Raw genomic sequence first — 12,594 nt, 5'->3', positions numbered from 1 at the left:
TCTAGATCAGTTGAGAATCTAGCAAGAGTTTCTTTGGAACAAGAATTTTATGACTCATGGATAGTTGGGTAGCCCTGGGGAAAACAGAACCTTATTTTTCTTGGAATTTTTTTTAAGTGGAGATCCAAATCCATTAAAAGTTTATAAATTCAGAACTGCTGATTTGAAATTTGGACTAACTTAGAAAAGATTTTTAAACAAATAAATATTGTAAGTAAGAGTATATGATTAAATACTTTAGGAGTTCTATTTGCATATAGATGAACTGAGGTACTATTTATAAATTTTTCTTAAAAAGGCAGAACCTATTTAACAACACTTCGTTAGCTTGAGCCATATGATTATATATTAAACAATATTAACTATATCATGCTTTAAAAGAATATGTCAATCACACTTTAAATTTCATTTGTCAAATTCAGAACTCAGATAGAAATAAAAGTATGAGTTATTCCAGGCCATGTGAGAGTACAAAAGAGATAAGTAATATAGTTCTTAAGGGGACTGAACAGTTTGTTTTTCAGTTATAGACATTTTACTAATTCAATCTAAATTAGTCTGACAGTGAGAATTAATTTGTATTTTGAAAAAGATTCTTTGAAACTTCATTCTGTTACATGGAAATTTAAGAGCAGAGGAAACCCTTGGTGGAAGTGATCACAGAATGTTGGTCTAAATGGTCCTTAGTAAAAGAGAGAAAGCAAATAGATTTTTAAACAATCAAAGCAGATGGGCTCTGTGCAGATACATTTCAAGAGGCTTAGGGAACCTGTGCAGACTAGTTGCTATGGAAAAAACCAAAAATTTAGGAGAATTAAATAAGCTTCATAGCAAACAGTTCTGGAGGCACAGCAATCATATCCAGTGCTTCTTGTTCTTTTAGAATAAATAAGTGGTTCTGTTTGTGTGACCCTGGGTGAGCTATTTAACCTCACTGGGTCTGAGTTTCTTCATCTGTAAAATGAGGGGATAGGACTAGATGACCTTCTAAGGTCCCTTCTAGCGCTAAACCTCTGAGCCTATGAACTCAAGGTGAGTTTCTTGGCCATAGAAAAGGAAACCATTACAGATGCCAGGTTAGTTGGTTGTATTCTGTGAAGAAAAAAAAAGAGAAGGATTTTCTCCATATTGAGGCAAAAATTTCCAACATGGCTCCAGGATCCTCTAACTGAGTCGCTTTATCACCACCACTAAAACAGGTCTTAGAAAAAAAAAAAAAACATGAAAAATGTTACCTTTTATCATGTTTTTTTTTTTACATTTTTCACACAGGATGTCTCCATACCAGGAGACGACTTTGGTTGGGCGGGAGACTGGAGCCCCACAGAGAATATGGGAGTCTCCCACCTGTACTGGGAGGGTTGGCAGGTATAACATGTGTTGTCATGTGAGTCCATGAGAGCATCTGGGGTTTCTATTTCCCTGCCTTTCAATGTGGCAGGGGAAGTCTTTGACTCCAAAGCACTCTACTGGTTTCTGTCTGTGGCTTATCCATGAACAGTGGCTTGGAAATGTCAAAGCATGAGGAGCATGCATTTGAAAAGCATGTGCTGCTTATCATCCTCCACAGGAATATGCATGGGGGAACATCTGTACAGAGCCCACGTCTGACGCCAGCGATGTCTTTCTTTCTTACAGAATTCATTAAAGGCTTCAAATCGGAAGAAGAAGAGGACAAGCTTTAAAAGGAAAGCCAGCAAAAAAGGAACTGAAGTAAGTGGGGTTATGAAATGCTGAAGGGGGGCAGAGGATAACGAGTTCAGTCTGAGGAGCCAGAAGAGAGCCTGTTACAGGGTACAGGAGAGGAGAGAATTCATTGATCTGTTCTCTTTCCAAAGTCTTTAAACCCAGAAGGCTTGATGAGCTTGTTTAAGGAGGAAGAGAAAGACTCAGAGGCAGAGATGCCTAACTTCACTTTCTGAACTTGTACCTTTGGCATTTAAGCTAAGTTATAACGTTTAAAGTTTGATTGCCTCAATTACTGATGCTTTTTCATTTCAGCTGGAAAATAAAGGCCGGCCATTTGTGATCAAACCCATCTCCTCTCCACTCATGAAACCGCTGCTCATATTTGTGAATCCCAAGAGTGGAGGCAACCAGGTGAGAACCTAGTTCAGAAGCTTCACTGAGTTTGCAAAAACAAGGCTCTCCCCTTCAACCAAAATAAGCACCACCAGAGCCTGGAGCATCAGGGGAAAATCCACAGGTGACTGAATTAGGCTATTGTTCTGGTGAGGAATAGCATCACAGAGACCTTTAGCTACTTAACACAAACCTACCCCAACAAGGTAAGAGCAAAAGGCATTCTCTGGAGCAGCATGTTTGCGGCACATTTTTATTGATTTATAGAACTTGTACCACCTAAAGCCCATACTTCTCAAGACAGATTTAAGAAACAAAAAATAACAATAATAACAAAAAGTCAGAAGACTGTTCCTCATCTTTCCCATGGGTCCATCTTCTTTATAGGTCCTGGTCATTGCTTCCTGAATCACCCAGTCTTTGTATCGAGGATTTGGAGGGTGGTATACTGATCCACAGTGGACAATTTTAAATATTTTATTGAATCTTCAGTATTTTTGGATTTGGAAATAACTTCAATCTATTCTCTTGCTTCTAGGAAAGGTTATACCTAGATCATTCCATGATTTGTAATTTCCTTTTCCTGATAAATCTTCTGGACAAAGTTATGATACATTAGGAAGTACCCTGGTTTTAAATAAAAGGTCTGGGTTCAAATCACTTAGCCTTGTATAAGAAATCACTTTACTGCTCAGACCTGGTTTTCTTCACTTATAAAATGAGGTAGCTGTATTAGATCACCTCTAAGGCCTCTTCTCCTCACCCCCCCCCCCAACCCCTTACTTTCTGTCTTATATTTAAAATACTGGTTCCAAGGCAAGAGAGTGGTAAGGACTAGGAAAATGGGGTTGAGTGTCTTGCCCACGATCAGTCACTCAGCTAGGAATCTAAGGCATCTTCTAACTATGATCCTATAACCCTAAGAAAGTCAGCTCCTTAATTTCCTTTGATAAAATCATTCAAATTCTTAAAACTCTTATGGTTAAGAGGTTCCTCTTGAGATAATTTCCTCCTATTATATTTTAGACTCAGTTTCCTTCATCTCATCTTCACAAAAGGGAACAATGTATATACCTCCACACATTCTTACTGGTTTTTATTAAACTTTCTAGTTATTGTTCAATCATTTTTTGATCAAGCCCAACTTTTCATGACTCAATTTGGGGTTTTCTTGGCAAAGATACTGGAGTGGTTTGCTATTTTCTTTTCTAGCTCACTTTACAGAGAGGAATTGATGCAAACATGGTTAAGTGACTTGCCCAGGGTCACACAGCTAGTAAGTGTTTGAGGCTAGATTTAAACTCAGGTCTTCCTGACTTTAGACTTGGTGCTCTGTTCACTGTGCCAACTAGCTGCCCCCAATACTTTTACAATTATTGCTGAGTTGAGTCTCAGAAAAGCTCTGTGGGTTATAGGATAGTATTATCATTCCAGTTTTGTAAATAAGAAAATTAAAGCTCATCAAAGTGAATTAATATACCCAGAGGTCACATAACTAGTAAGTGAGTCAGGATTTGAAATTGGGACTTTTGATTTGCCCTTAATGATAAATTGTAACATGGTATATAGAGATAATATGGTATAGTGGATGGAGAACTGGTCTTAGTGTTAAAGATGATGGCTTTTTAAACCTTGCCTTTAAGTCACACTCATGGTATGACCTGACTTCTGAAGACCTTAGGCAACTCCAAGACTAAATTTCAGAGCTAATAGCCATCTCCTTTGGTAAGGGGATGTTACCTCATTGGAAGTACCCTATACCAATTCAATCAAAGGGCTGGCACCATCCCTACATCGAATATAATTGCTAGACACAGTTATTGGCATAACTGAAGAATTATTGAGATGTACTATTGCATAGTGGGGAAAAAACATTCTACTTATAATGGAAGAACTAGCTTCAAATCCCAGCTCTAATGCTTACAAGTTGTATATCCTTGCATATATTACCTTTCTGAGGCTCAGAGGTTTTACCTATAAAAGCAGGATAATAATAGAGCCCTATAAATTTCATTTGAATCTTTGCAGTGATCCTGTGAGGTAGTTGGAGCAGATATTGTTCCCATTTCAAGATAAGGAAACAGAGTTAAACAGAAGTTGTAACTTATCTAAGATGTCATGATTGTCAAGTGACAGAGCACAGGCTCAAAACATAGTATCCAGGCTCTTAGTCCAAGTTCAGGTTCCAAATTCTTCTTCAAGTATCCCCTACATTTTTATAAAGAGCCTTCAGTGAAATTTTTTCTACTTGGATGATCTATTTCCATGTAATTAGGGGTGTCAAAATGATCTTCCTGTTGACTTAGGAGCTGAGAGTTTAAAGGGTTTTATTGGCTTCAGCTCCCCTTATAACTGGAATTTGAGATAATTTAATCTCCAGATAGAGTCAGGAGAATCAGCCAAAAACTCAGTTAAGCTTGCTGTAGTACCCCAAGAATGAACAAATGATACAGCATTCATTAATTGCTTATTATGTTCCAAGAAAACTCTAAATGGAGTCACAAAGAGTCAGATATGACTGAAAAACAATTAAACCAATCATGTGCCAAGTTCTGAGCTAATCACCGGGTATACAAAAACCAGAAAACAAGTTCTTTGGTGGAACAAGATTAGAAAGAATAAATGTTCAACCAATTACTACAGATACAAGAAAACAAGATAATTGCTGCCTCTGAGAAGCTTTCATTCTAATGGGAGAAAACAGCTCATACAAGGGAGTCCTAAGTGGGGTAGAAATTAAGCAAGAGGCATTATGGGTAGGGAATGATTGGGAAGTGATGGAGACACCTGATTCTGGGCAAGATTAGGCAAAAGCTCTTCTTTCAGAGCCCAAGGTAGTCCCAGAGTCAGGTTCCAGTGGGAAAGGATAAGGTTAAGATGAATCAGAATTGAGGGTGGTATGAGATTTTTTTTAACCCTTATTCTTTCCTAAAATTAATACTAAGTATTGGTTCTTATACAGAAGAATGGTAAGGAGGAGGCAATTGGGGTTAAGTGACTTTCCCAGGGTCACACAGCTAGGAAGTGTCTGAGACCAGATCTGAATTTAGGACCTCCTATTCTCTAGGCCTGATCTTCTGTCTACTGAACCACCCAGCTACTCCCCCCACCCCCCAGTGTGAGATTATTGTTGCTAATGATGATAATGAATAACTACTAAGATAGTCACTTTAATGCTATATTTTGTTCCATTTTGATTTCCCATCTTTTAAAATGGTTTCTCAGAGAGTAAAAAATGTCAGTCTATCCTCTATATTGGCAAATTCTGATGCACCAAGAATAAAATGTACAATTGGGGTATTTTCCCCAGGGATGAGGATTAAATATATACTGACATCTCAATTCTCTTGTTTGGTCCATCTTGTGTCCAATAAAACCTATGCCTTGGCTGGGGTTAGGTGTGCAGTTGGAGATCATGGAGCAGAGTAAAAGTAACTGGAATTTAATTCATGACCATGACCCCTTGAGGACCTTTTTTCCCCCAGTTATTGCCAGATTGTCCATCATCCTGATCTGTATTAGGAGTATCAGGGCCAGTCAACATGGTATAGTGCCTATAATAAATTATAACCAGTCAAGAAATAAATATAAAATGCCACTTGTGAAATTTGACACTGCTCTACATCTTAGTGGGGAGGGTTTAGAAGAACTTGTTCCCTTCCCCTCTTGACAGAATGCAGCAAATATTTATTAAGCACTTAATTCTTTAAGCTTTGAAGCTTTAGCTGTGATCTATTTAAACTTAAAAACAATTCTTGAATTTACTCATTAAACACTATTCAAGGAAGGCACCTCCAGAACTTTTTATAGCTTAGCCTGTCATATAACTGACAAAATACTTTTCAAAAGGACTGTGTCCCTTTCCACAGCAAATATGACACTAAGACATTTCAATAAAAAAAAAAAACCACACATACACACACACGGGTTGTGTATTTTTTTAAGCACAATTATAAATTGCATTTTCCCACATGACTTTATTAGTACAGATGAGATAGTTTAAGCCATGAGTGTTGTTGAGATCTCTGGGTAAGAATAGTGAGAGGCACAGAGGGACTGAACCCGAGAGAATGTCTAAGAGGAGGAGAAGGAACAACCGAAGAGGATGGAGAAGAAACAGTTGGAGAATGAAGAAGAGAACCAGAATAATGCAATGTTATGGAAACCTTGGAGGAAAGTTTCAATTAGGAAAGAGTGATCAGTTAATCAGTCTTCAAGCACTTACCATGTTAAGTCCTGGTTCTACAAATGACAAAACATCATGCTTACCCTCCAGGAGCATACGTTCTAATGGAGGAGACAACACAGAAATAGCGAAGTACTCATAAATAACAAAATACACACACACACACACACACACACATACATATACACACATACCCATACACACACTTCACCTGGACATTCCAGACTTATCTGGTCTTGGCGGCTCTACATTCCTCCTCTAATTTTGTTGCCTATTGTTTACCAATATGTAGTTTTCATTCCATTTGAGTTTATCTCTTTGTTGGCTCATATACACTTTGATCATGCTGTTGTCTAGACTGCTCTTGAGTCAACTATGCCTGCTTTCTTCATCTTTGCTTGGCTAAATCCATTCCTTTCTTCAAGGCTCTCATCAAGTACCATCTCTTCCATGAGTGCTCTAGACTATATTCTTCCCGTTTCTTAATTTCTCCAGTATATAATGTTAAAGTTATCTAATGTACTTGCTAGCATATGGTCTTGTTTAATTCTCTTTGGGTTGCTTGTACCCCATTCTTGTCTGCCTGATCAGATTGTAGACCTTTGAGGACAGGGACTGTGCCTTACACTTTTCCTGTATTCTCCTTAACAATACTGTACATATAAGTAGGATGCAATGAATTTTTTATCACATTTCCAATTTTCAAATTAAAAATCATGTCTATTATTTGGGGTTCTACATCAGGTTACCATAGCTGACTTATCAGGCAGATGGTCCATTTGAAGTTTGCTGTTGTTCAGTTGTTTCAGTTAGGTCTGAATCTTCGTGATCCCATTTGGGATTTTCTTGCCAAAGACACTGTAATGGTTTGCCATTTCCTTCCTCAGACAATTGAGGTAAATAGGCTTAAGAATTACATAGCATCACACAGCCAGTAAGTATCTGAGGCCAGACTTGAACTCAGGAAGATGGCTTGTCCATTTGAAGAGAAAGGCTTAATAAGCAATAGGAAACAAGCAGTTTCTTCCTGGTCCTTTTGGGAGTTGCAACCTCATGTGAAGGTTACTGAACTGTTATGTTATGATAGAGCTTATATTGGGCAGAACTTGTGAGAAGAATGAAAATTGATATAGGAAATTCCCTTTTTCAGGGCAGCTCAGCTCTTGCTTTATACCTTATAGTCTTCAGTAGCTCACTAGGTCATTAAGAGTTAAGTGACTTGGCCACAGACATCCAGAGTCAGCATTTGGACATGAATTCAGGTATTCCTGATGCTGAGGTTGGCTCTCTACTCACTGTGCCATGTTGTGTCTCAGAACTTGGAATCACATGAATATTCCCTGAGCTTCTCCCTAATGACCTCTGTTGCTTTGAGCTCAGATATTAGTTCTGGGAAAAGAAATCAGAAGTCAATAAGCATTTTTCAAATGCCTCTAACCTGTCTTGTACTATGTTAGTCATTGGGCAGTCTGGTGGAGCAGTAGAGAGAATGTTAGACCTGGAGTCAAGAAGACTTATCAACCTGAGTTAACATTTAGCCTCAGACCTTCATATTTGTGACCTTGGGTAAGTCATGTAACCCTGTATGCCTCCACTTCCTTATTTGTAGTCGGAGAAGGAAATGGCAAAGCATTGCTGTATCTTTGCCAAGAAAACTAAGTGGGGGTCACAAAGAGTCAGGCATGCCTGAAAATAGTTGAATAATATGTTAGTCACTGGCATATGAATATGATGGAAGATGGAAAGGAGACCAGAGAAGTCTTCTTCATTTTTGCTTTAATTAACTTCACTTGGGGCATCTCCTAAGCCCAAAGGAGGAAGGATGTTTTGCCTGCTTCTTGTCCAGGTCATCTTAGCTTTCCCATGATTCACATTTCACTCCTTTTTTCATTTTTGATGCTCCTAAAACCCCCAGGCTTTGACTAGAATCTTACATGTGGAAGGAATCGCCTGGTCTTACTACTTTCACTATGGGATTTGGCCGCTGTCATACAGAGAGCTGGTGTTTGACCCAAGACTAAAACACTGACCCCACGATTCTTGGCATAATGTTCCACTACACCATGCAGCCATCACCTCATTTCTAGCTGGCTTCATGAGCTTATTCATCATTTTTCCTTGGAATCTGAAAGTGACTGAAATGTACTCAAGCATGAAATGAAGGGGTTAGCCTGGAGAATCTCAACTCCCCGCCAACATTCTGTACTTCTGGATAAAGTGGATCTGTTCTCTTAACTGATTCAGAGTTGCCATCTGGTGGTAAAAATAGGTAACTACTAATTTATTATGAATCCAAATTTTATGGGAGAGAAAACTATAATGCAAAAAATAAGACTTTTATGACTTTCCAATTTTTGACTCATTTTATAGGGATATATTATGGTGAAAACTAGGTAGGGGCTATCCATATATTTTGCTCCTTAAACATCCTGTTAATATGGAAAGTGTAGGATAACAGAATTTTAGAGTCCAAGAAAATTCTGGTGATCTTTTAACTCTCTTATTTAATCTATGAGCAAACTGAAACTCAGAAAGTAAGTAGATCTAGCTCTGGAAGGTACCTCAGATATTATCTAGACCACTTTTTTCTTTTTATAGTTGATAAAATTATAAAACTAGGCGCAGGTCAGTTAAGTTACTCCAGTTCCCAAGTGTCAGAGTCTGGACTAAAACCCAGATCTGCTGACTTCCAAGGCCACCTTTTTAGCTTATCTCAGATTGCTTTCTGAGAAATTGGTAAGAAATGATTGGTGAGACATAGGTTGTTTTTTTAAACAAAGCTACTGAGGGCCCACCCTAGGCATTTCATGCTTTTAGAATTTTATTTGATTCTCCTTGGAATATAAATGATAATCATCATCATCATCATCATCATCATCATATGTTTATATAGCACTCTAATTCAATTTATGGGGGACTTTGCTTACATAACCTTATGAGGTTGACAGTTTCAGTGTTGTGTACATTTTACTGATGAGAAAACTTGGCTCAGAGAGATTAAAGGACTTGCCCAGGATCACCTGGCTAATTAATATCCAATTCAGAATTTGAATCTAAGCTTTCTAACCCTAAGATCAGTGCTCTCTCTATCCTGTACATCATGCGGCCAGTGAAAATATTATTCTCTAGGTGAGGAAACTGGGGCTCAAAGGATATTGATGATGATAATTTAATTTAATTGCAAAAGGAGACATTTTATCCACCTACATAAAAATCTTCAGGATATTAAATATTAAAGAGTAATAATAGGATAGTGACTCATTACAGGACTGATGCTTGGAGGTTTGCAAAACACATAATTTTATTTTAAAAATCCCTTTCTGTATTAGTCTCTTAGTTCTAAGATAGAAGAGTGGCAAAAACTAGGCAATTTAGGGTTAAATGATTTGACCAGGACCACATAGCTAGGAAGTGTTGGGGGCCAGATTTGAACCTAAGTCCTTCTGGCTCCAGGATTGACAATCTATCTATCTATGTCTGTCTATCTATCCATGCTGTCCATCTATCCATCCTACCTAGCTGCCCTCAAAGCACTTTAATTACATATCTCATTTGAGTCTTACAACAACTCTGTGAACTAGAAGACAAGGGAAGGGAATAAACATTTATAAAACACCTAGTATGTTCCAGACATTATACTAAGTTCTTTTTATAAATAGCAGCTTGCTTGATTCTCATAACAACCCTGCAAGTGAGTTATTATTATTGTCCACAGTTGAGGAAACTGAGTCAATTGGAGGGTAAGTGATTTGCTCAAGGTCATACAACTTGTAAGTGTCAGACGTCACATTTGAACTGGGTTTTCCTGACTCCAAGCCTAATGCTGTGCCATTAACTACCTTGGGTGCTATTGGTATTATCTCTTTTAGTATGTAGGTGCTTTTGTTATCCCCATTTTACAGATGAGGACACTGAAACTCAGTTAAGGAATTTGCTTAAAGTTCTATGGCTAGTAAATATTGGAGCTGGAATTATAACCCTGATCTCCTGGCTTCAAGATTAGTGCTAGTTTTGCTGCACTATACTGCTTTCTTCACTATTGAAGCCATACACAAAAATCAGTTCATACCTTATATATGGCTGCTGTTGACATTCTACTTGATTGGTCCCATTATTACCATTTTCCTTTTTTCCACAGTTGGCTAGCATTTTCTAGATCATTCTTTCTTCTTTCTTTAGTCTTTGAAGAATTGCCTAAATAGTATGTTTGGCGATGTGTTATTTGAGAGTCATGCAATGGTTATTGTATTTGTTGGACAGCTTTCTCCACTCTCTTCATACAGGTCCCTCAAAAATACTCGCTTGTTGCTCCTTCTTTCCTCTGGCCTCGTATGTAATTGCAATTTCTAGAGCACATACATTGACTAGCTTCTCACTGTCACTAGCATTTAAATTCTTGCCTGCCCTCAAACTCTTTCACTTAATATTCTAAATAAAAGTTGAGCGAGAAAGCTTTTGGAAATGTGAGCTCACACCGGTGAGTGGGAGAACTCCATATATCCAGTTAGCTCTAGAAACCTATTTGTAGCCTTCTAGCCTTTATTATCCACTCTGTAGTTAGGTAGAATATGAAGTCATACTTAGATAACCTCAACTAAGATTCTTGAAGATATTCATTCACTCTAAAACTTACCATCCTACAGCATAATACATTTCTAATAGGAACCTATTGTAACATTATGTACATATGAGACTATTTATATGTATCACTCGCAGCATCCCTTCCCTGTTTAAGGATATTGTGACCTACATAAAATGCCAACAATAAATCAACTATATGAGTGAAAATATTACTTATAAATATCTGGCAAACCTTTTCTCTCAGATTCCCAGCTCAAACAAGTAATATCTTAGCATAAACACGAGGGATGTACAATTTTCTGAAGCTTGAAGACAAAGTAACATTTTCTCTTTTAAAGATAATTTATTCCAATTCTAGCTTTTTTTGTTTATTTTCCTTAAGTTATTCCAGGTCATCTATTACTTAACATTTTCTAACGCACTTCCTGTGAAAGGTGCTCTCTTACCCAATCATTCTATGGCTGATATAAACAACATTTCTCTGTGTGAAGAAGCCAGGTAGACTATTCTTTTTTTTTTCTTTCTTCTGAAGCCTATAAAAGTATGTTAATTTACAAGAATAGCAACAACCACTGAGAGATTTCTTGTCCCTTGATCTATAAATTATTAGGGGCTATGAGATGAAATCCAAGGCCCCTTGCCATATATAGGGTGGTCCAAGAGTCAGTGTAGGTTTTAGTTAACACACACACATATACCACTTACTTAATGCATATAAGGCATATGTGTATAGCTACATATATTCATATGTATATATATATATGGGCAAGTTTGTGTGTACTACACACATATAAATTAGCACCAAATATTGTGAGTTAATCTCGTTGTGCTAATTTAAATCTCAAGTCTGATTTTTGTTTCCAGAACTGTTTACCCAGAATTTATAACAACCATTTTGCATCTATCCACTTAAGAATAAATCTTTAAGGTAGTTCTTCTTTCTAGGTCATTTTGGTTTCTTTTACCAACTAGCATTACCTACTTATTAACTCTAATTTCCTCTGTCTTAATGCTGTTTGAAGGAGGTTTGGGATTCCAAAATGCAGTACAAGGTAAAGTGGCAATCTTCCTTACATGCCATGTACAGAGCCAAGGGAAAACTGCAAGGGCACATGATTAGGTAAGGGCCCCTAGTCACAGCCCCACAGTCACAGTCAGAGAGAAGCAGGGAGACCACACAGAGTTCCTAGTCTAGTCTTTGGTTTTACATAGCTAAAACAAAGCTTGGCTATGTAGGGATGACTACCAAAACCATTCATCTCAGCTCTGGGCAATGGCTGATGTTTCTAAGGAGAAAGTTGGCATGGCAAGGAGACAGAGAATCAGAAGACAAGACATGGCAAAGATAGGAGTGGGCAGAGAGAAAATGAAGCAAGCGAGCAAGCAAGCCTTTAGTGAGGGTACATACTCATGACATTAAGTGGTTTGTCAGAGAGGATGGACACAGGTCTGATCGGCTGAGTTCCTAGGTACAATTAAGGCGCCCTCCAAACGGGTAAAATCCATGGATTTTTTAGTGTTCCTATTTGGATCAAGCAAGACTAAACCTATGGGGAGGGAGCAAGAGGTGTGGACCTATGAATTGGTGCTTATTCATGTTAGGGGAGGGAGGAGGAGAGTGAACCAGTTGGGAATTGGTGGCTATTTGAAATGAAGACTTCCTATCAGTGGGCAAAGGAGCTTTCAGCTGTTACTGAAGTCTTATTTTGAAAGGAAGACTCAAGGGATTTGAGCTTCCCTGGTGA

At 38.0% G+C, this 12,594-nt stretch overlaps 1 protein-coding gene across 2 annotated transcripts in view; it reads left to right on the top strand.

Moving 5' to 3' along the window:
• The window catches only part of DGKI (diacylglycerol kinase iota), a 623,490-nt gene that overhangs the window by 281,528 nt on the left and 329,368 nt on the right, over window positions 1-12,594 (top strand). For both annotated transcript variants that reach the window (XM_056799742.1, XM_003342025.4), the window contains exons 9-10: window positions 1,639-1,713; window positions 2,002-2,100. In XM_056799742.1, coding sequence (XP_056655720.1) covers window positions 1,639-1,713; window positions 2,002-2,100 — 174 coding nt within the window. The remainder of the gene's footprint in view (window positions 1-1,638; window positions 1,714-2,001; window positions 2,101-12,594) is intronic.

The sequence above is a fragment of the Monodelphis domestica genome, chromosome 5 (assembly GCF_027887165.1).
Source record: "Monodelphis domestica isolate mMonDom1 chromosome 5, mMonDom1.pri, whole genome shotgun sequence".
In the NCBI taxonomy this organism is placed as follows: domain Eukaryota; kingdom Metazoa; phylum Chordata; class Mammalia; order Didelphimorphia; family Didelphidae; genus Monodelphis; species Monodelphis domestica.
The sequence above is the reverse complement of the archived record's forward strand: the minus strand, read 5'-3'. Positions and strand labels throughout refer to the sequence as shown.